Here is a 20,728-nt window from a genome sequence, read left to right as displayed (position 1 = left end):
AAGGGGATATGTTTAGGGACTGTTCATTTGCAGGATCACTCAAATCTCAAAATGTCACCCAGTCATCACGTGAGGCTACCTTGAGATGAACACCCTAGTACCCTGCTTTCTTAGAAGCACAAACCTTACCTCCATTCAGGACCATTATGGCCATTCTACCTAAGAATATTCGTACCAGAACATTTCTGGTACTGGAAAGGTGTTCATCAATATCTACTGCATAAACAGTGCCATCATGGAACCTATAACTAGCTCAGAACGGCTATGTTTTAAATGATTATTTTTAAAAAGTTAGAAATAGCAAATATAAAATCTAAGCCCAAACAAAAAAAGCTAAGCATAAAAACGTAAAAGAATATCAACTGTGATAAGAAGGACAAAAAAACAATACCTTTGTAATGTAAGACATTTATTTTGGCTAAAGTTTTGGTGTTTTAACACTGATTTGTGATACAATGGACATTAAACTTCCTTTAAAAAAGAAAAAACCAATTTGGTTGCTCTCCCTTTTCTGTCCAGAAAAATTCACTCTTTCACAATCAAATTACCCTAAAATTTGGCGGAGTTAAGAGGCAACAAAAGTTAAGCTTCCAACGAATCTGTTCTCTCAACCGGAAATGTCTTCTATTTCCAATCAGGATAAAACCTTGACTTACTTGCAAGGACTATCACGGTTAGCCCTTCAGTGATTCCTGACACCAGTTCTGTGAAAAAGAAAATTTCCTGCGAGAAAAGCTCATGTCTTCATATTGAAGATCAGTGCTTTTTTTCTTTTTTTTTCCTTTAAAACAGTAGCATCTTAACTTGTGGCACAAAAGGCACCAACATTCCCTTTCCAAACCATCCATCACCATGGGTGGAAGGCAGCGCCACCTGCTGGCCATCATATTATGGCTCACATACCCATAATTTCCTTGCGGTGCTGAATTCCAAGTGGGGATTATTAGAGACCCCTCAGAGCCAAAAGGGGACCTTAGAGGTCTTCTAGATGAGTCCCCTCATTTGTAGGTGGTGGTTTCTGGATAACTCAGAGTGGCAGGGACACAGACGAGCCTGTGGAAAGGTATACTGCTTTAAGATTGAGAAGAAAACCATTTGGCGCTCTAATTTTGCCTGGATGGTGCTCTGTCAGTCAAAGAAAGGGAACAGGTCTGGGGAGGGGGTAAGGGCACCCTGAGTTCCTGTTCCATCACTTCCCAGGCAGTAGAAGGCTGTCCAGGAACAGCTCCCATCCACAACTGGGCATGTGTTGGCTCTTACACAAGAGACTTTAATTTTACTTGAAGAACTAAGAGCTAAATCTCGTTAAGTAAATACGGGGTTTCAGGGGTGAAGGACTATCAAGAAATCCCAAGTTATCAGCATAAAAGTAGTCCCAAAGTAAAGGCAGTAATTCTCCCAATGGCCTTTTCTCCCTCATGCCCCCACAGAGACTTTCGAGAGGTCCTAGTTAGCCAGCCACACCAACCTGCTGTGTTCACGTAAGTAGCTGTGCCTGTCCCATGGGGTGACCACTGCCTGGTCATGGGAGGGGAACCCCAGCCCCAGCTCCCTAGCCTTTTCCAGGAGCAGAGCAGAAAGCTCTACTTCGGGGTGCTACATCCCACCTGGAGAAAGAGCTGCACATTCTAGCCTATGAGGGACCCACCCTTTTTACTTGCTTCTCCGGGGCTGGATTGAGGGTAAGTGCAGTACACCTGGAAATCCCAGGGAGCCCACTTCTTGAGAAAGAGTATCGTATGAAAGAATCCAGCTTCAGGGAGCAGCAGACCCAAAATCTTGCCCACCTCCACCTTATGGAGCTGGACAACCCTGGGGGCCAGGCCCTTAATCATTCTGAACCTCAGTTCCTTTTTTTTAAAAAGGTCACAATACAAGAACAAGCTCTACTAACTTTACAGGGTTACTGTGAGGCTCAAGTTAGATTAAGTTGGAAGGCTACCTAGAAGCTGTGCAGTGAGGTACCCAGTTTAGAGGATGGCCATTTCACTTAGGTGGGTTTATCTGGACACCTTTTTCACTATCTGGAGAAGAAGACACATACTGGTTGTTCAGGGCTGCTGTGGTCACAGAGAAAAGCGGACAGCAAATGACCAGGCTGGGCAGGGCTGCTTCTGTGTGATCAGAGACCTTCACAGCCGGGAGTGAGGCCTTACGCCACACCTGCTTCTCCGTGTCTCAGCCAGGAGCTCCTGGCCAACTCTGAAAAAGGCACATTCCCTACCTTGGCATATTAACACTGCCTGAATTTAAATGTAAAACTGAGTTGTAAATAGTCAACAAAAGTCCCTGATATTTCTTTCGTTTTAGGTAAGACTCCTTCACAAGGCCTTGCGAGTGATCCTACCATGAATTCAGTCTTCTGGGAGCGTGACACACCCACCAGAACAATGCCCTGTATATATTTGGTGCTCAAAAAGTGTTTAATTTCTTAAACTTTTATCAGACACCTATGTGCAAGGTGCTGGGGGGCATGGCTGAGGACCTTCTCTTTGCCCAGAGTGACCCTGAAGATAAATAGCATCACAATCACTTTCCATAATAACAATAATGTAAAATCCTAACAAGACTGTATTTAAAACAAAACTCTTATATTCTGGCAAATGTGCATACACATGTGAGGGCTAGTGCATTCCAATATCATCCTTAGAAAGTCTTTTGAAAGGTTTATCGTGTTTGGGTTTTTTTGCTCTACCACCAATAAAGGATCCATTTGGACACTTCACCATGTCTCATGTCTGCCTGGCTGAGTCACTTCAGGGATCCCGTGCTGGCACCAGAGAGCTGTAAGAGCCACCTGCAATGGGCAGGGTGTGTGCCTGGGACCTTTCACTTCCCTGCTTGTCTTCTGGCCGCGTTTCTGAGAGGCACACCCCCCCCACACACCCATGCACACACGCTGTAATTGGCCAACTTCCTCCTTCTGGTCTTGGAATAGCAACCGAGACAAAAAGCAGTTAGCACGAGTGGCTTGGGCTTGCCAACACTATAATTCAGGACAAAACCCTTGTAATTCTCCAAATGGTGGGGTTTTTAAATAGGTTGGACTTCAACACCCTGTTTTCTAAAAAAGAAAAAAAAAAAGCATGCCCAAGGCATCGCTCTTCTCAAAAACGAAGTGACTGAGATAAGATCGAAGGGAAATATTCCAGAGCAGCAGATTCTGAACTCAAGGCTTCCAAAGATTCACATTTTGAAAACTCTATGGATTTAGGAGGGTTCTCCAGGTTTGCCCACAAGGCCTCTTTGTGTAGGGACCATTCATCCTAAGGAAATCATTCAAATGCAGCCTTGCTGTGGGAATCTCCATCCACTAATAACTGACGGACACCCCCGCCCCAGCTTCAGACCTCAAGACGTGAGAGGGCTGCCTATGCACAGGGTGTGGAAGGCTGTGGGGACAGTGGGGGGCACAGACATGGTGGGGAGAGTGGCCTGCATTTGCATAGTTCCTTTACTAGGGCTCAAGGTGTTGAGGTCCACACTCAAGAGAGGATTCGGGAGTTGGGGAAGGGAGGTCATGAGGGACCTCTGTGAGCATCCTAGGCCTTACACTTCCACACACCTCCTGCCCTGGGCCATCGGGAAGCATGCAGGCCACAGGCCTTCCCCCTCTGAGCCCCCATCTCAGGGAAAAGACATCATAAGTTACAGAAACAGGACAACTGGGGAGCAAGGACGCCCCCCTTGGCAAGCTTCTTTATGTGCTCCCCAGGGTGGGGAAAGTGGCCCAGGACTGTGTTGGGACAGACTTGTAGACAAGTGCCTTGTGATGCTGGGAGCAGGGTACAGTGTGTTTCCTAAACATGGCAGCTCGGGACACCTTTGCCCACGGCCTCCCCCACGGACCTCTCGAGCAGAGGCGGTGGGGGTGCCCTAGGGTTTCAACTTCCCCTCCTTGGCTAGTCTGTCATTGAGCTGGCAGAGCTGGGCCAGGAAGCCATCGTTGGGGCCGATCTCACGGTTCTGCCTCACGATGCTCAGGGCAGACTTGACGTCCATCTTCTGCCGCATCATGAGGTAGGCGATAACTAGCGTTGGGGAGCGGCTATAACCTTCCCGGCAGTGGACGAGCACCCGGCCTGTAAGAAACAGGGGAGACGTGGTGAGCTGGGGGCGTCCCATCACACCATGGCGTTGGTCAAGACTCTTCCGTGAAGTGCCACTTAAAAGCAAAATGTCACGCCACTGTGTGCCTGCCAGAATGGCTAAAATGAAAAGGATGGAAAACCCAAAGTGCTGGTGAAGATATGGGGCAACTGGAACTCTTCTGCGTGGCTGGGGGAGGTGAGGCGTGAATTGGCACAACCACTTTGGAAAGCTGTGCGGCACGGCGGTATCTCCTCAAGCTGAACACGTGCATCCCCTCTGGCCCAACAATCCCACTCCCAGGCCCAGGTCCAATAGAGATACGCATTCACATTCACGAACATGGGCCAGAATGTTCACAGGCAACACTGCACATCATGGCCCACAGTTAGAAACCCCCAAAGGCCCATCCACAGTAGAAAGGACAATACAAAGAATGACCAGCCTGCCACTTAGCAGAAGCAACACGGAGGCAGCACACACATATGAGGTGGATGAGCCCACAGAGTAGGAAAGCAGGCAAAACCATCTGTGCTGTCAGAAGCCTGCAAGGGGCTGGGCACAGTGGCTCACGCCTGTAATCCCAGCACTTTGGGAGGCCAAGGCAAGTGGATCACAAGGTCAGGAGTTCGAGACCAGACTGGCCAACATAGTGAAATCCCATCTCTACTAAAGATACAAAAAAATAGCTGGGTGTGGTGGCGCGAGCCTATAATCCCAGCTACTCAGGAGGCTGAGGCCAGAGAATTGCTTGAACCCGGGAGGCAGGGGTTGCGGTGAGGTGAGATTGTGCTGAGATTGTGCTCCAGCCTGGGTGACACAGCGAGACTCTGTCTCAAAAAAAAAAAAGAAGCCCGCGTGGCAGAGGCCCTGGGAGCTGGGGATGGGGGTGGTGGAGCATAGAGACTGGGGGTGCTTTCCAGGGTGCTGGTAGTGTTTTGTTTCTTTTTTTTTGAGATGGAGTTTTGTTCTTGTTGCCCAGGCTGGAGTGCAGTGGCGCGATCTCGGCTCACTTCAGCCTCTGCCTCCCGGGTTCAAGCAATTCTCCTGCCTCAGCCTCCTGAGTAGCTGGTACTACAGGCGCATGCCACCATGCCCAGCTAATTTTTTTGTATCTTTTAGTAGAGATGGGGTTATTTTAATATAGTGTGTGTGTACGTGTATATATATGTGTGTGTGTGTGTGTATGTGTGTGTGTGTATATATATATAAATAGACACCATCTCTCAATATCCACAGGGCAGATTGGCTCCAGGACCTCCTGCCGATACCCAAATCCACAGATGCTCAAGTCCCTGATTATAAAATGACATCATATATGCAAATAACCTCTGCACAGCACATCCTCCCCTATACTTTAAATCATCTCCAGATGACTTATGATACCCAAGACAATGTAAACATTTATTAGATTATATCATCTAGAGAATAATGACAAGAAAAAAAATCGTACATGTAAATCTGTACAGACATAACATCTTTTTATGTTGTTTTTAATATTTTTCAGACTGCGGTTAGTTGAATCCACAGATGTGGAACCCATGGATTTGGAGGACCGACTGTATATTCTATTGGTTCCGTTTTTTCTAGAGAATCCTGACCAATACACTGGTTATTAACTCATGATCCACCTAACCTCAAGGTGCCTCAGTTTTCTTATCTGGCCAATAGTACCCATTGCACAAGGTGGTTAGAAGATTAAAGGAGAGGACACATGAATCCTCTAGGTTAGCACCTGGCATCCATGTGCACTCAATAAATGTTACCCAATACTGGGCATCCTCTGGTAGCACCTAGTACACCCTCAACTACAGCAGCCCTGGTCCTGTGTCATTGCCAGACATGCGCAGATCGACTTTTCTCTCCCAGAGGACGAATTCTTTAACAGCAAGAAATGGCCGGACATGGTGGCTCACACCTATAATCCCAACACTTTGGGAGGTCGAGGTGGGCGGATCCCCTGAAGTCAGGAGTTCGAGACCATCCTGGCCAACATGGCGAAACCCCGTTTCTACTAAAAATACAAAAAATTAGCTGGGCATGGTGGCACACGCCTGTAATCTCAGCTACTCAGAAAGCTGAGGCAGGAGAATCACTTGAACCTGAGAGGTGGAGGGTGCAGTGAGCTGAGATTGAGCCACCGTACTCCAGCCTGGGTGACAAGAGCGAGACTCCGTCTCAAAAAAAAAAAAAAAAAAAAAGGCAAGAAATGTGGGGCATTGATTTTTGGATGCGTTACAATCTCTAGCATACACTATGTGCTCAATAAATATTTGCTGACTAGCTGAGTGAATTATTACCTACTAACACACCTCTATAAGGCCATTGTTTGGCAAGGAATCTGCTAGCCCAGAGTCCAACAGAGTCTCTTCTGCTCCTATCACCCTACCCCCAAAACACCACTCTATTTTCCCAATGCCTTCCAAATCAGGAAGCAGGAGTCCTCCACTTTCTTGCCCATTCACCCTCCGGCCTGTATGCCCGAAATATTCAGAGTGGGGCTTCCCCTGCCCCACCCTAGGAATGAGACCCTCTGCAGAGCAGCCACCTTACCATCTAGAACATACTCTGCATGCCCAGTGCACACAGAGCCTACTGGGAAAGGGGCCAGTTCAACCTCCCATTCCTCTAGGCTCAGCCCAGATGCCACCTCCTCCATGAAGCTGTTTTCCCAGCTGGAAGTGACTGCTCCCTCTTGAGCACCCTCAGCCATCCCACCCAGCTCTCAGTGATGGGTCCCTGGGCCCCACACACTGTCGGAGGCCAGCATGTTTCTGTTGACTCACTTCGCCACTCATTCTTAGAAGCATTTTGGCATTAGAGCCCATGGAATTCTTCATCACTTGCTCATTCGTCATTTGCAGTGTACCTACTCTGTGCCTGATGCCACATCAGGTGCTAAGGAGACAGACAAGGAACAAAGTAGACCCAGCCTGAGGACAGGCTTCATGGAAGAGAGGACACCATGCCAAAGACAAGGTGGAGTTTGCCAGAGGAAGGGGTAGGGAGAGGCAGAGAGAGCTTTTCAGACTAAAGACCCAGCGCACCTGGACTGAGACAGGTCAAAAAAAGGGCGTGTTCCTAGTTGTTTGGAAAGAGGAAACAAAGTCAGAGGGCTTGAAATTCCCTGAATGAATAACCAATTGCTATTACACGAGAACAACAAAATCCTTCCCCTTCGCCCAGCCTATGTTTACACAGGGTGAGGAACTCAGTACAGCTGGAGTGGAGGGGGTGAGCAGGGTCGGGGGGTGACAGTGACCAGGAAGGACCATGAGGGGCCTGTCAGCAAAGTCTGCAGATACTCCACAGTAAAGCTTCTCTCTGAGCCCTAAGCGTTCACTGTCCAGTGGTCTAGAAAATTCTGTTTACTGGAAATCATTCAGACAGTGAGCCTGCTGGGCCCAAAAGTCATCAGTGTAGTACAGCCAAGGCTGTTCACACCTCATGGGAGTCCCCACCGCTGGGAGGGTTTGGGGTGGGGAGGGAGGAAGAGGTAAAGGGAGGAGCTGAGAGAAACAGCTAAAAGCAGAAAGGGAGAAAGGGCAAGTGGCCCAGCCTGCTCAGCTGATGTCTGCTTTGTGGCCTTCTAGGGTTTCTTGCTGGAATGCCTTGGTGACTGCCAGCGCCTTGGTAGTTCTCCTTCAGCCTTATCTTATATTTGGGGGCTGCAGGAAGTGTTCTGTAAGTGGCTGGAAGATTTGGCCAGGGGGGCTGTGGTTTGCTGACTGCCAACCTAAGCCAACCGCAGCTACCCCTTTTCTCCTTGCCAGGCAATCACGTGAATCTCTAGCCAATGAGATGTGAGGGGTGTTTCTGGGAAATGTTTTACTTGTTCTTAAAGAGAGAGACTGGGCATGGTGGCACATGCTTGTAGTCCCAGCTACTCAGGAGGCTGAGGTGAGAGGATTGCTTGAGCCCAGGAGTTGGAGACCAGTCTAGACAACATAGCAAGACCCTGTCTCTTTAAAAAAGAGAGAGAGAGTGGCCAGGCACGGTGGCTCATGCCTGTAATCCCAGCACTTTGGGAGGCCGAGGGAGGCGGATCACCTGAGGTCCGGAGTTGGAGACCAGCCTGACCAACATGGTGAAACCCCATCTCTACTAAAAATACAAAATTAGCCAGGCGTGGGGGCGCATGCCTGTAATCCCAGCTACTTGGGAGGCTGAGGCAGGAGAATCGCTTGAACCTGGGAGGTGGAGGTTGCGGTGAGCCAAGATCACGCCATTGCTCTTCAGCCTGGGCAACAAGAGTGAAACTCCATCTCAAAAAAAAAAAAAAAAAAGGGGGAGAGAGAGAAGAGGAAAAAAAAAAAGTGGGAAGAGATGGCTGCAGGGCCTCATCTGCTGTACTTTGTCCTGCTTGGATGTGGTGACCGGATCCCATCTTGGGACCATGACGGGAGCACCCAACACTGAGGTGGCAGAAGAGAGAAAGGGAAAGGGCCTGGTCCAGATGCCACCATGGAGCTGCTGAATCAAGCAGCCCCTTAATCAACCAGCCCCCATGCTCCTTCACCTCAGGACTTCTTGCCATGCACATTAACACATTAACACATCTTCCTCATCGTTACAGCTGTTTGAATGGGGGACGTGTAAGCAACTGGAAACCAACCTCCAGCCAAAGTGCAATCAAACTCAAGGACCCTGGGGCTGCCATGGTGTGAATGAGTTGCACATCCTGTGACACATGGGGCCACTAGATAGGCAGCCAGGTGAGCAGAGAGAGACCTACAGCTCTGTCATTCACCCCAGAAGATGGGAAACAAGGGAGTTTCCAAGAAGAGACCTGTTGTGGGCCTGTTTTCCAGAGGGACAGTCCAGTCAGAGCTTTTCCTGGTGGGAGGTCCCTTACCATTCTTTTGAGCCAAAGCCTGGTCAATGAAGTCGGCAGCCCTTTCAAAGTAAGCGCTGAGGTTGAACTCCTGTGTGTCGTTGGCCTTGATGCCCAGGTATGTGATGCCGGAGTCCTTGTAGAAGTTGGCATTGGTGTTGACGTGCATGAAGGACCTGCCCTCAGCCGCGTTCAGCACATGGGTGATGCCTAGTTTCTGCAGCTTGGGGATATCCTGAGCCACAGACCTGGACAGGAGACAGTGGTGGGGATGATTAACCAACCAAATGGCAGCCCCAGGGGGAGGAAGATGGAGAAGGATTTAAGCCTCTTGGCAAGGCAAGGAAACCCTCCATGCTCTGGCCCCTGCCAGCTTCTCCTGCCTCATCTTATGACCTCTTCCCTCACTCTGGCCATATCGAATTGCCAGCAGCTTCCCCAAATAGACTGGTGGTTTCATAGCCATGCTGTCCCCTCTGTCTGGAATGCTCTTTCCCACCTTCTCTGGAGAAATGCGCCCTCTCATCTTTCACACCCTCCGCAGTGTTTGTCTCCCCTCCATTCCATTTGGCCCCATGCTCCCTAAGCTGTGGTGGGGGTGTACATAGCCAACTGGTTACAAATGGGCTCTGGAACCAGACTAACTGGGTCTGCATCCAGCCCAGGTACTAGCCAGGCAACCTTAAGCAAGCCATTTAACCTTTCTGTGCCTCAGTTTCCCTCTCTGTAAAATGGGGATAACAGTGCCTTCTCCTTGAGGTTGTTATGAGTATTAAATGGGCTATTCCATTGACAGAGCCAGACACGGCAGTGAGCACTATGATTCTAATGCTTGATTGTGCTTCTGTGTTTAGACATCCAGGCTGTGAGCTCCTTGAGAGAGGAACCATGTCTGCTTTAAGTCTGTTTCCCCACCATCTGCTATAGTACCTGCTACACAGTAGGTGCTGAATAAATAAGCGGTGAATGAGTGCAAAAGAATAAATTTGTCACGTACCAGGCAGCCCCCTCCCTGCCCCCAGAGGGATCCTACCTGCCACATTCCACTGGCTACGTTTCCAAAGCTCTTTTGGGTGATTTAGTACTTGGGGAGTAAGTGGCCCCAACAGAACTATGGGAGGTTACAAAATAATTTATCTAAGGTCAGGTGCGGTGGCTCACACCTGTAATCCCAGCACTCTGGGAAGCCGAGGCAGGTGGATCACCTGAGGTCAGGAGTTCGGGACCAGCCTGGCCAACATGGTGAAACCCCGTCTCTACTAAAAATACAAAAGTGAGCCGGGTGTGGTGGTACATGCCTGTAATCCCAGCTACTCTGGGATTACAGAGGCTGAGACAGGAGAATCACTTGAACCCGGGAGGTGGAGGTTGCAGTGTGCCGAGATTGTGCCATTGCACTCTAGCCTGGGTGACAGAGTGAGACTCCGTCTCGAAAAATAAAATAAAATAAAATAAAAATAATAATTGGTCTGAATGGTGAAAAGGCCCCTTTATTTCATCTCACAAAACATCCCAGTCCAAATAGCAGTTTATACTTTATAAAATGCCACCTCCTATGTGATCTTGTTTGCCCACTGTGAGCAGCCCTGTGAGGAACAAGGATGGCAATATCCCTGCTTAACAGAGCTTGAACTCAGGCCCAACAGGATGAGCAGAGGGATGGGCACAGGCCCCGTGTGCTGCTGGTGGCAGATCTGGGAGAAGACCTCCTTTCTCCCGACATCCAGCCCTGCTCTATCTTCCACCTCACTCTGCCCCTCATGCCCACATCTGCTGCAAAACCCCCAAGGCCTGGCACATGTGGCTCACACAGGCCCTGGCTCTGCCTTGTGAGGACGTGGCTGCGGCCCTGATTTTGTTAAGGGGATGGAGCCCAAATCCTCTTGGTGCTTGGTGCTCACTGATCCTCCCTGTTGAGGAACCCCCACACCCCTGGCCAAGTCAAGGTCAGAGGTGCTTAGAGGGCAAGGGATGTATTTTCTACAGTGGCCATCAGCAATTGCCACTCTGGCTACACCAGACGTGTACGACCTTGGTTTCCACTTGGGAAGTGATGACAGCTGAATGGCCAACCTGCCCAAGCAAGCGGGATTCCTGAGGCTAACAAGGCCTGCTTGCTGCTTGGTGCAAGAGGAAGGGTGTCTCTAGAGCTTTCCAATTCCTGAAGCCTTTGGCTGACACTGTGGGACTCTGTTCATTCCTGCTTAGGACACTGCACAAGACTGTGAAGCAGTGGCTGATAGAAAAAAACACTTTGAAGAGTCACTCCCATTCATCTCCCTTCTCTAATACTTTTTTTTTTTTTTTTGAGATGGAGTTTCGCTCTTGTTGCCCAGTTGGAGTGCAATGGTGCGATCTTGGCTCACTGTAACCTCCACCTCCCGGGTTCAAACGATTCTCCTGCCTCAGCCTCCGGAGTAGCTGGGATCACAGGTGCCAGCCACCACGCCCAGCTAATTTTTGTATTTTTAGTAGAGACAGGGTTTCACCATGTTGGTCAGGCTGGTCTCGAACTGCTGACCTCAGGTGATCCGCCTGCCTCGGCCTCCCGAAGTGCTGGGATTACAGGCGTGAGCCATCGCGCCAGGCCTCTAATACTATTAATAATTCAACATTCAAAAAATTTACAATTATCATTATTACTATCTCTACTATGAATGAACATTGTACAGTGCCTGACATAAAGCAGGTGCTCAGACTGGTGAATGAATGATGGAATGGATGAGAACTGTCCCCATGAGGCTGGGGCCTGATGGACCCCTTCTAGTTCCACGATGACCCCCATCTCCGTGGCAGTCCTTGGCAGGCTAAACAGCAGGTCATAGCGGAGGTCAGGAAATACATACATGAACAAGACATTGACCCTGTCCTTGTAGTCCCTCACACACTCTGAGCCACCATTTCCTCCTCTGTAAAATGGGAGGAGGGTTAGTTTTGAGTTTTCAACATGCCATCCTTGGGCTGAGCCATGAAGCTTAGGATTTTGGTAACTGGGTCCTCAGAGTATCATGAAAATCCAACCTGAGCCTTTCCAAGGCTGTACAGGCATGCTAATATATTCTTTCTTGTGGCTCCTATTTCACATCTCAGAATGTTAACACTGGTTCTTTCCTGCTGATTAGACATTCTCACTAGAAAAAAAATTTTAAATTTAAATTTAAAAACATCTCTTACTGGCCGGGTGCGGTGGCTCACGCCTGTAATCCCAGCACTTTTGGAGGCCAAGGTGGGCGGATCACGAGGTCAGGAGTTTGAGACCAGCCTGGCCAAGAGACCAGCCTGGCCAATATGGTGAAACCCCGTCTCTACTAAAAATACAAAAATTAGCCAGGCGTGGTGGCGGGCGCCTGTAATCCCAGCTACTCGGGAGGCTGAGGCAGGAGAATTGCTTGAACCCAGGAGGCAGAGGTTGCAGTGAGCCGAGATCTCTCGCCATTGCACTCCAGCCTGGGTGACAGAGCCTGGGGGTGAAAGGTCAAGAGCCTTTTCTAGGTGGTGGCTCAGGTCCTTAAGGGGGTTATCACTGGACCGTTCTAGAATCTCCTGTAAATCAAATCACATCTGGAAGGTGGGGGCCTGGAAATCCCGGCCCAGCTACCCGGACTCGCTCGTTTGGGGTGTTTAGGTTCCCTGATCCGGGACTGCCGGGCCGGGAAAATTCCATGCCCGAATTGTGACGTCGGCCCGTTGCCATGGCGGCGAAGGCAGACATTCCGCGGTGACCTCACTGCAGAACCAGGCAGCTGTCACATGACGCGCGGGCAGGAGACCGGCCGGGCGACTGAGGGCCACCTGTTAAGTGAACATGGTAGCCCCGACCCCGCCCAAGGCCAAGCCCCAAGCGGGTGGCGGCTGGGACCCGGGCAGGCGCCACCCGGGCTCCGTGCACCCCGACACGGGGAAGGGCTGCTCCCGGCCAGGCAGGGTTCCAGTTCCTTGGCCCCACGCGCGGGGGTAGGCGTCGACTCCAGGCCCCTCCCAAGCCCCCGCTGTGGCTCCCGGAGGGGCCATCGCGCCCGGGCTCCCCCAACCCAAGACTCGCGACACCCCGACCCCAGCCTCGGGTGGGCGGGGCGTCCCGAGAGGGACGGCGGGGCCGGGCTCGCGAAAGGGACTCACGCGTTGCCCACGTAGATCCGCGGGGTGACCTCGTTGCAGGGCTGGCTCGGGAGGCTGTAGCAGCCGCTGCCGTCCGAGAGCAGGTCGTTGAGATCCTGCACCGAGAGCTCGAAAGAGCCCGACATGGCGGCGGCGGGGCCCTGCACGCCCGGCAGGAGCAAGCGAGGCGGAGAGCGGCGGGTCAGCTGGGCGGGGGCTCGCGCCGGGAGCCGCCCCGTCCCGCCCCTGGGGCGGGCCCGCCGGGCTCCGGGAGCTGCGGAGCGCGGGCGCCGTGACGCGGAGGCCCCGCGCGCCACTCCTGGGCGCGTCCCCGGGGGAAGACGCCACCGCCCTCGAGTCTCAGGGGTTCTCGCCCTATCCCGGTCCAGGCCGTTTGTGTATCTTTGTAAACTGGCAAGCGCGGTAACTTCCTTCCCTGAATTAAATGCAGGGCCCAATAAACATTTCTGTGGCGGGGGTACACCTAGGGGTCGCTTCAGTCTTTCAGGATTACAGGGACCGCCGGGTTGGGCTCGTGAGCGGCTCCCTGCAGTGGAGGCACCACCCGGGCGCTTGACAGAATCCCCGCCCCAGCCCAGCCCTGCTGGATCAGAGTGGACATTTTACGGACCCCAGGAGGTCCCTACGGTCAAAGTCTGAGAAGCCCTACTCTGGGGCGCGTCTGCTTTCAACATTCATTGAGAGTCATCGTCGTGCTTAAAAGCAGTCAGGTTTGGAATTCTGAGGAATTACTTAACCTGAGCCTGTTTGCAGAAAAAAAAAAAGCGGGATAGTAATGGTACCTAATTCTAGGGTTGCTGGAAGGGTTAAATGTGACATTCAAAGAAGGCACCCAGCACTGCATGGCGAGCACTCAATAAGTGTTAGTCCTTCATCAACAAATGCGTTGAGCACCCAGTGGGTGCTATACCCTGTGCTGGGGTGGAGATAAATCAGACTCCCGCAGCCCTTCCTGGAGCAGATGCCAGCCCACCATAAGCCACTCAGCATTTCCTGAACTCCCACTAAGTACAAAAGATAGTCTGTGTACTGGAGGAAAGCCGCCCTCCCCTACTGCCGTGAAAAACTGGCAGTTTCCTTCCTGCAAAAGGGCAAATTTGGCCTTGAATTCAGGAACCCCACATCCTGAGCCCAGCCCTGCCACCAACTCGGTTCTTGAGTAACGTTGCTGCTACTGTGGTCTTCAGTTTCCTCATTTGCAAAAGGAATTGGATCCGATTATCATTAGGGTCAACTTTCTCCTCCCCCAAAACTGTGGTCTTGCACCTTCAGGGGAGCTATTGCAGTGGAGACTACTTAGCTGATAGCCCAAGATGTGTAACCAAGGCTGGAATTTCTGTATCCCTCACCCCACCCCGTGCCTGCCCTCCCCTCCCGGTGCACCACTTCTTTCCTTCTGGTGTTGGCTGGCAGCATCTGCATTCTAAGCAGCGGGGAAAGCTTTCGAGTTCCTTGACCTTCATCTTGACTTGAGCCGAGGTTAGCATTAAAAACACAAGCCCAGAGGCAGCCAGCCATGCTCTGCTGCTCCTACTCCCTTCCCGGGACCTGTCCCTGATGTCATAACTGGGCAACTATGACAGCTTGTCATGGGGACAGCTAGGCACCTCACAGAGGAGTCTGGGTACCTCATTTCTGAAGTGAGACTAGGAAGAGAAGATGAACAATTCCCTGGATTATCTGGCCTACCCTGTCATCGTCTCTAATCACAGGCAAAGCACAACCTTCAGAAAGAAACTGGACTTTGGCCACTACGTATCTCACAAGAATAGAATACAAATAGGTATGCGGGCAGTTTGGGCTGGACACTGCTATTAGGGATTTTGGAATGGTACCCCATAAAGAGATCAACAGTAAACCAGACCAGGTCACAGCCTTGGGATGATAGGGCCTTATCTGCTGAGTTCGGGGAAGAGGGCATTAGCACCAATAACAAAATGTATCTTCCACCAGGGAGTTCACTGGATGGAAATACTCCTTTAAACTCCTTACAGCCGAAGTACGTTAGAAAGAGGATAAGACTTCAGAAGCCAATAGACAGGCTAATAATACTAGAAAAAGATTGGAAGAGAGGCTCTTTCATTGGATTAAAAGGACATTTATCTCTGTAAATTTTATTTTCACTATTCTTTTGTTTCTGCTCAAAACTCTCCAGGGATGTTCATTTGATAAATCAAACCAAACTTCTTGAGTCGCATTAAGGTCCTAATTCGAAATTGTTCATTAGTCAAGGACATTGTCTAGTGCTGGTTTTCTGAGGCCGCTACTGGAATTCCTGTGATGTAACATTGTTCCCTTTTATCCCCCTTCTCTAGTGAAGCCTACTGTTGATACCAAACCTCCAGTGGCGCACACAAATCACATTTTAAAATTGAGCAAACTACAGGTATTTGTTCTTGCTGCTTGCAGATGTGCAGATGTATTTTATTGACTTCCAGTCTGTTTCCTAAAGAGGTTCAATTTCCCAGAGCCTTCTAAATACCCATCTACTCAAAGATTTGTTAATACTCCTCCTCCCCACACGTCACCCCCAGTCTTTTTTTCTCCCCCTGATACGGAGTCTCGCTCTGTTGCCTAGGCTGGAGTGCACAATCTCGGCTCACTGCAACCTCCGCCTCCCAGATTCAAGCAATTCTCCTGCCTCAGCCTCCGGAGTAGCTGGGATTACAGGCATGTGGCACCATGCCCAGCTAATTTTTCATATTTTTAGTAGAGACAGGGGTTCACCGTGTTGGCCAGGATGGTCTTAGTTTCATTACCTTGCGCCTGCCTCGGCCTCCCAAAGTGCTGGGATTACAGGCGTGAGCCACCGCGCCCGGCCGCCCGGTCTTTTAAGTTCTGCTTCCAGTCTCCACTGTGGCCCTCAATGTACCCCTTTCCCACGATCTCAGAGGAGGGGAACACTAAGTCATTGTGTGTTGGGGCAGTGCACTGATGGTGTCACCATGGTGAGGTGTGGTTTCTTACCAGGGTGAACAAAAGAAAATCAACAAAATCGAGTATGAAAACAAGCAACTGTGTCAGAAAATCGCAAATGCCCATCGCGGCCCTGCCAAGGTGGATTGCTGGAATGAATATTTTTCCAAGAGGTAATGTTCTTTGTCTTCATTTCAGTTTTGAAAAGTCAAAATTGACTTTCCTCTTGGGTTTTAGTGTGAGGTTTTCCCAAGTCAGAGAAGTACTTAAGGGAAGTTATCTTGAGGGAGAACGAAACAGACCATGTTACACAGAATGAAAACTTTAAAAATGGGGACCTTTCTCTAGCATTAAAGAGCTTTTATTTCATCTAAGAGACTTTTCAGAGTCCTATTCAGTGTGTCACAAGAATGCACTGCGCACTTTTATAAAATGGTGGCCATGTGTCTTAGTCCATTATAGGGTGCTATAGCAAATTGCTATAAACTGGTGGCTTATAAACAACAAAAACTTCTCATAGTTCTAGAGGCAAGGAAGTCCAAAGATCAAGGTGCCAGTAAATTCGGCATCTGATGAGGGCCTGCTTCATAGACAACCATCTTTTCACTGTAACCTCACGGGGCAGAAGGAGAAAGGGGATTCTCTCAGGCTTCTTTCATAAGGACACTAATTCCATTAGGGTGACCTAATCAGCTCTCAAAGGCCCACCCCCTAATACCATCACCTTCATGGTTAGGATTTGAACATAAGAATTTTGGGGGACACAGGCATCTGTTCCATAGCACCATGGCTGGGGCTATGATGTGACATTCTTAAAATTAGTTCCAGAAATCTTTCCTGAGCAACTACTATGTGCTAGGTACCAGGAATAATAAAGATGAAATGAGATGTATGTTTCCTTACCTCAAAGAACTCAAGGTCTTTTAGGGGAGATATTTATGGAAATAATGACAATGCAGTGTGATTAGGGATACAAAAGAAGCGCATGCAAGAGAAAGAATTTGCTGGGAGGGAGGAGATGGTCAAGATGCCATTCTATATCCTGGTATATTCTGGTATAAGTTGAAAGCTGAGAGGAGTGAGGTGACCCAAAACTTGTCGCCAGCCGTTTGTGATTTATCCACAGGGAGACCTTCCCCCAACCAGAAGTTCTCAATCCTGATTTTACATTATAATCCTTGGGGAATTTTAACAAAATGCCAGTGTGCACGGTTCACCTCAGATCAATGAAGTAGAATCTTCTCATGGGCAACAGGGTTGAGGACCACTGATATAAACCTGCAAATGCGGTTCATGTTTCCCGGAGTGCAGTGCAGACCAACAGGCTGTCCCAGGGGCCTGTGGGCTCAGCAGGACAGTTTACTCCCTGCACTTAGACAGTCTGGCATTTATGATCTCATGACTTCATCTCCCCCACTCGTCAAGATGAGCATTTCCTTCTTCACCCATTTCGGGGTTTTGTGTTTTTCAGCTTAAACAGAGAAACAAGGAACCGCGAGCTAGTGAGAATCACCATGGAAAACCAGGGCATTCTGAAGAGGCTTGCTGATCGCAAACCCCACTATGACCGCAGGGCATCTGAGATAGACTGGCAGGCATGTGGGCACTCATGTTATACTCCCAGACACACACACAGTTTGTCGGTGTTCAGCCTAGAGAGAGTCTCAGAAAAATCCCTAAACAGCTAGAGTCAGATCACATGAAATGTAACAATCGTTAAAAGAAAAACCATCCAAAGCAAACAAAGCTAACAGGCACAAACCATCAAACAAACAGCTAAAACAGCTTGGTAGCAAAGCTATTATGTGTCAGTTTCATAACACAACAATTATGTGTCAGTTTCAGAAAAATAATCTAGTATCGTCTTCCCTCACCCCTTAATTCATTAAGAAAGGCTGAATGTACAGGGATGAAGGGTATAAGATTCAGTCAGTATGCAGTTGGTTTGCTTCATTTAGGAATGACCCTTAAAAAGGCCAGGGGAGGGGAAACCATCTGTGGTGTTTTAAAAAACCTCCACTTACCGACTTTGGTCTTTAAATCTTTTCTAAGTCATCCCTGGGATTTAGAACTTCAGTAATAGCACCAATGCCCTGGCATTGACATAAACCAATTTTTTTCCTTCAAGAATTCAAGGCGCTATATCAGAAATACCACGAGATATCTTCTCTCCCAAAATGAATAGGTATGTCTCTCTTACTGTCAAACACTGTGACCACAGCTGATACCAAAGCCCTGAGAACCCCATAAATGGCGAATGAGGGGCCCAGTTAAGGAGACGGATTTTGCTCTTCTCATATAATATTGACTAGTCTTCCATTCGGGAAACTTGGGGCTCTCTGACTTTATTTCTTCTCTCCATACAAGAAGGAAATGACATTGTCTTTTGTCATCATCTTTGAGGCTTTGTGGGAGTCTGAGGGGAAGTGATTTGTTCCAATAAGACATAAACTGGAAGACCTGTGGCTTTAAAGTTGTGCCAAAGTTACATTCCAGGTCTCTGTCAGTATTCAAAAGTACCAGCATGTTGTCATTTTGTATTATTTAACATTATTAGTAATGACTAAGTGGTTTCCCCCACCCAAGGGAGAAAGATAAATGGACACTCAGGCGTTCCAAAGACTAGTTCTGTATAATTGATGTGTCTCCTTCTCTCTTCTCCACTGAATACAAGGTTACTCACCATGGAAAAGATACAAGAGAAGGCCGTAGGATTTCTTGGCTGCTTAGTCAAGACACTCCTGACTGGCTGAATGCTCCATCTTCAGATGCTTCAATAAAGCTTGGAACATAAAATGCGTAAGTTACATTTAGGGGACCCAAAGGCTTTATGTTCTCATTCCAAAATGGGGCAGGCAGAAGGAAAGATGCAATGAGCATTTTTATTTGGGGCTATGAAAAGAAGTTTTAACGAGAGAAAGAGAGAGAAATCTGAGAGAACTCTTTAAAACATACACCATCATCACCATCCCATGGAAGAAGAAAAGCTGGAGTGAGATCATCCAGCCACAAGTACAGCACTGTCAAAATGGAAAACAAAATCACATGACAACATCAAGGTTCAGAAAACACAAGGAACAAATGCCATTAGTTCCTCTGTGAATACACACGATCGGAAAAGAATGCCTCATTGAAGTTTCCATGGACTCTGTTCATTTATAGGGAGCAGCAGCAGTGAAAATGTCTCAGAACATACGGGGAGACAATGTTGCAGGCCTGCTATGATTGGTCATGCTAGTTTTCAGCCCAACTATATTAGTCAGCATTTGCCAAAGAGACAGACTCAATAGGAGAGAGAGAGAGAGAGTGAGAGAGATAGAGAGAGTGAGAGAGAGAGAGAGTGAGAGAGAGAGAGAGAGAGAGGAGAGGATTTATTTGGGGAATTAGCTCACAAGATCATGGAAGCTAAAGAAGTCCCACCACAGGCCGTCTGCAAGCTGGAGACCCTGGTGGAGCAGGGCAGACAACCCCCAAAGTGGGGCTTAGCCTGCGAGTGTTCTTGGCTTCACCCAGGAAAGAATTTAAGGGTGAGCCAGTGGTAGGGTAGAAGAAGACAGTTTTATTGAAGCAGCAGTGTTACAGCTCCATGACTGCTCCTGCAGAACAGGGCTACCCCAAAGGCAGAGAGTTTTGCAGTCATAGTTATACGTACTTTTAATTACATGTAGATTAAGGGGCGGTTTGTGCAGAAATTCTAGGGAAGGAGTAGTAATTTTTTTTTTTTTTTTGAGATGAAATCTCACTCTGTCGCCCAGGCTGGAGTGCAGATGGCACGATCTCAGCTCACTGCAACCTCCGCCTCCTGGGTTCAAGCGATTCTCCTGCCTCAGCCTCCCAAGTAGCTGAGACTACAGGCACTCGCCACCACGCCCAGCTAATTTTTGTATTTTTAGTAGAGACGAGGTTTCACCATCTTGGCCAGGCTGGTCTTGAACTCCTGACCTTGTGATCTGCCCACCTCGGCCTCTCAAAGTGCTGGGATTACAGGCGTGAGCCACCATGACCGGCCCATAGGAAAGGATAGTAATTTTTGGGTCCCTGGGTCATTGCCCCGGAAAGGGGTGGTAACGCCTAGGTGTTGCTACGGTAATGGTAAACTGACATGGCACACTAGTGGGAGTGTCTTATGGAAAGCTGCTTCCACCCCTTTCCTGTTTTAGCTAGTCCTCAATTGGATCCTGTGTCCAAGCCCCGCCTCTGGAGTCAAGGCGTGCCTCCCACCTCACTGGGATGCTGGTAGCATGGCTTGGTCCAAGCCCAAAAACCTCAGAACCAAGAAGAAGGTAGTGTAACTCTCAGTTCGAGGCCAAAGGCTGAGAACCCACTAGGGGGGACAAGGGTGCTGGTGTGAGTCTTGGAGTACAAAGGCCAAGGAGCCTAGAGTTGTTGTCCCAGGACAGGAGAGGAAGAGTGTATTCCAGTTCCAGCAGATAGATTGACATATTCGCCTCTTGTCTGTTTTTGTTCTTTCTGAATCCACAGCAAGTTGGATGATGCCTCTCCACACTGAGAGTGGATCTTCCCACATAGTTCACTCAGACTTACATGCTAATCTCCCCTGGAAACACTCACAGACACACCCAAAAATAATGCTTTACCAGGTTTCTATTCAGTCAAGTTGGCACCTTAAATTAACCATTGCACTGACTTTTTAAACTTTCTGTTTTGAAATAATGAAAATTCACAGGTAGTTGCACATAAAGGAACAGGGAGGCCTCCTGCACCCTTCACCCAGTCTCCACCAATGTTAGCATCTTGCGTAACTGGAGT

At 49.1% G+C, this 20,728-nt stretch overlaps 2 protein-coding genes across 3 annotated transcripts; one reads left to right on the top strand and one right to left on the bottom strand.

The window, feature by feature from the left end:
- Window positions 1-392: 392 nt before the first annotated feature.
- On the bottom strand, window positions 393-13,269 carry DUSP3 (dual specificity phosphatase 3). The gene is made up of 3 exons (XM_004041541.4): window positions 13,043-13,269; window positions 8,945-9,171; window positions 393-4,082 (listed from the first exon to the last, which is right to left on the bottom strand). The coding sequence occupies exons 1-3, from the start codon at window positions 13,165-13,167 to the stop codon at window positions 3,877-3,879; spliced, it is 558 nt and encodes a 185-aa protein (XP_004041589.1). The 5' UTR covers window positions 13,168-13,269; the 3' UTR covers window positions 393-3,876.
- Window positions 12,635-18,765, top strand: CFAP97D1 (CFAP97 domain containing 1). Of its 2 annotated transcripts, none has more exons than XM_063706394.1 (6): window positions 12,635-12,731; window positions 15,358-15,428; window positions 16,013-16,131; window positions 17,430-17,553; window positions 18,087-18,143; window positions 18,633-18,765. In XM_063706394.1, exons 1-5 carry the CDS (start codon window positions 12,674-12,676, stop codon window positions 18,141-18,143), a joined length of 429 nt encoding a protein of 142 aa, XP_063562464.1. In that variant the 5' UTR covers window positions 12,635-12,673; the 3' UTR covers window positions 18,633-18,765. The 2 variants fall into 2 exon arrangements, with proteins under 2 accessions (XP_063562464.1, XP_004041590.1); XM_004041542.5 differs by lacking the exon at window positions 12,635-12,731 and adding an exon at window positions 13,859-14,825.
- Window positions 18,766-20,728: the final 1,963 nt, after the last annotated feature.

The sequence above is a fragment of the Gorilla gorilla genome, chromosome 4, assembly GCF_029281585.2.
Source record: "Gorilla gorilla gorilla isolate KB3781 chromosome 4, NHGRI_mGorGor1-v2.1_pri, whole genome shotgun sequence".
In the NCBI taxonomy this organism is placed as follows: Eukaryota; Metazoa; Chordata; class Mammalia; order Primates; family Hominidae; genus Gorilla; species Gorilla gorilla.
Note: the sequence above shows the minus strand (reverse complement) of the source record. Positions and strands in the feature narration are given on the sequence as shown.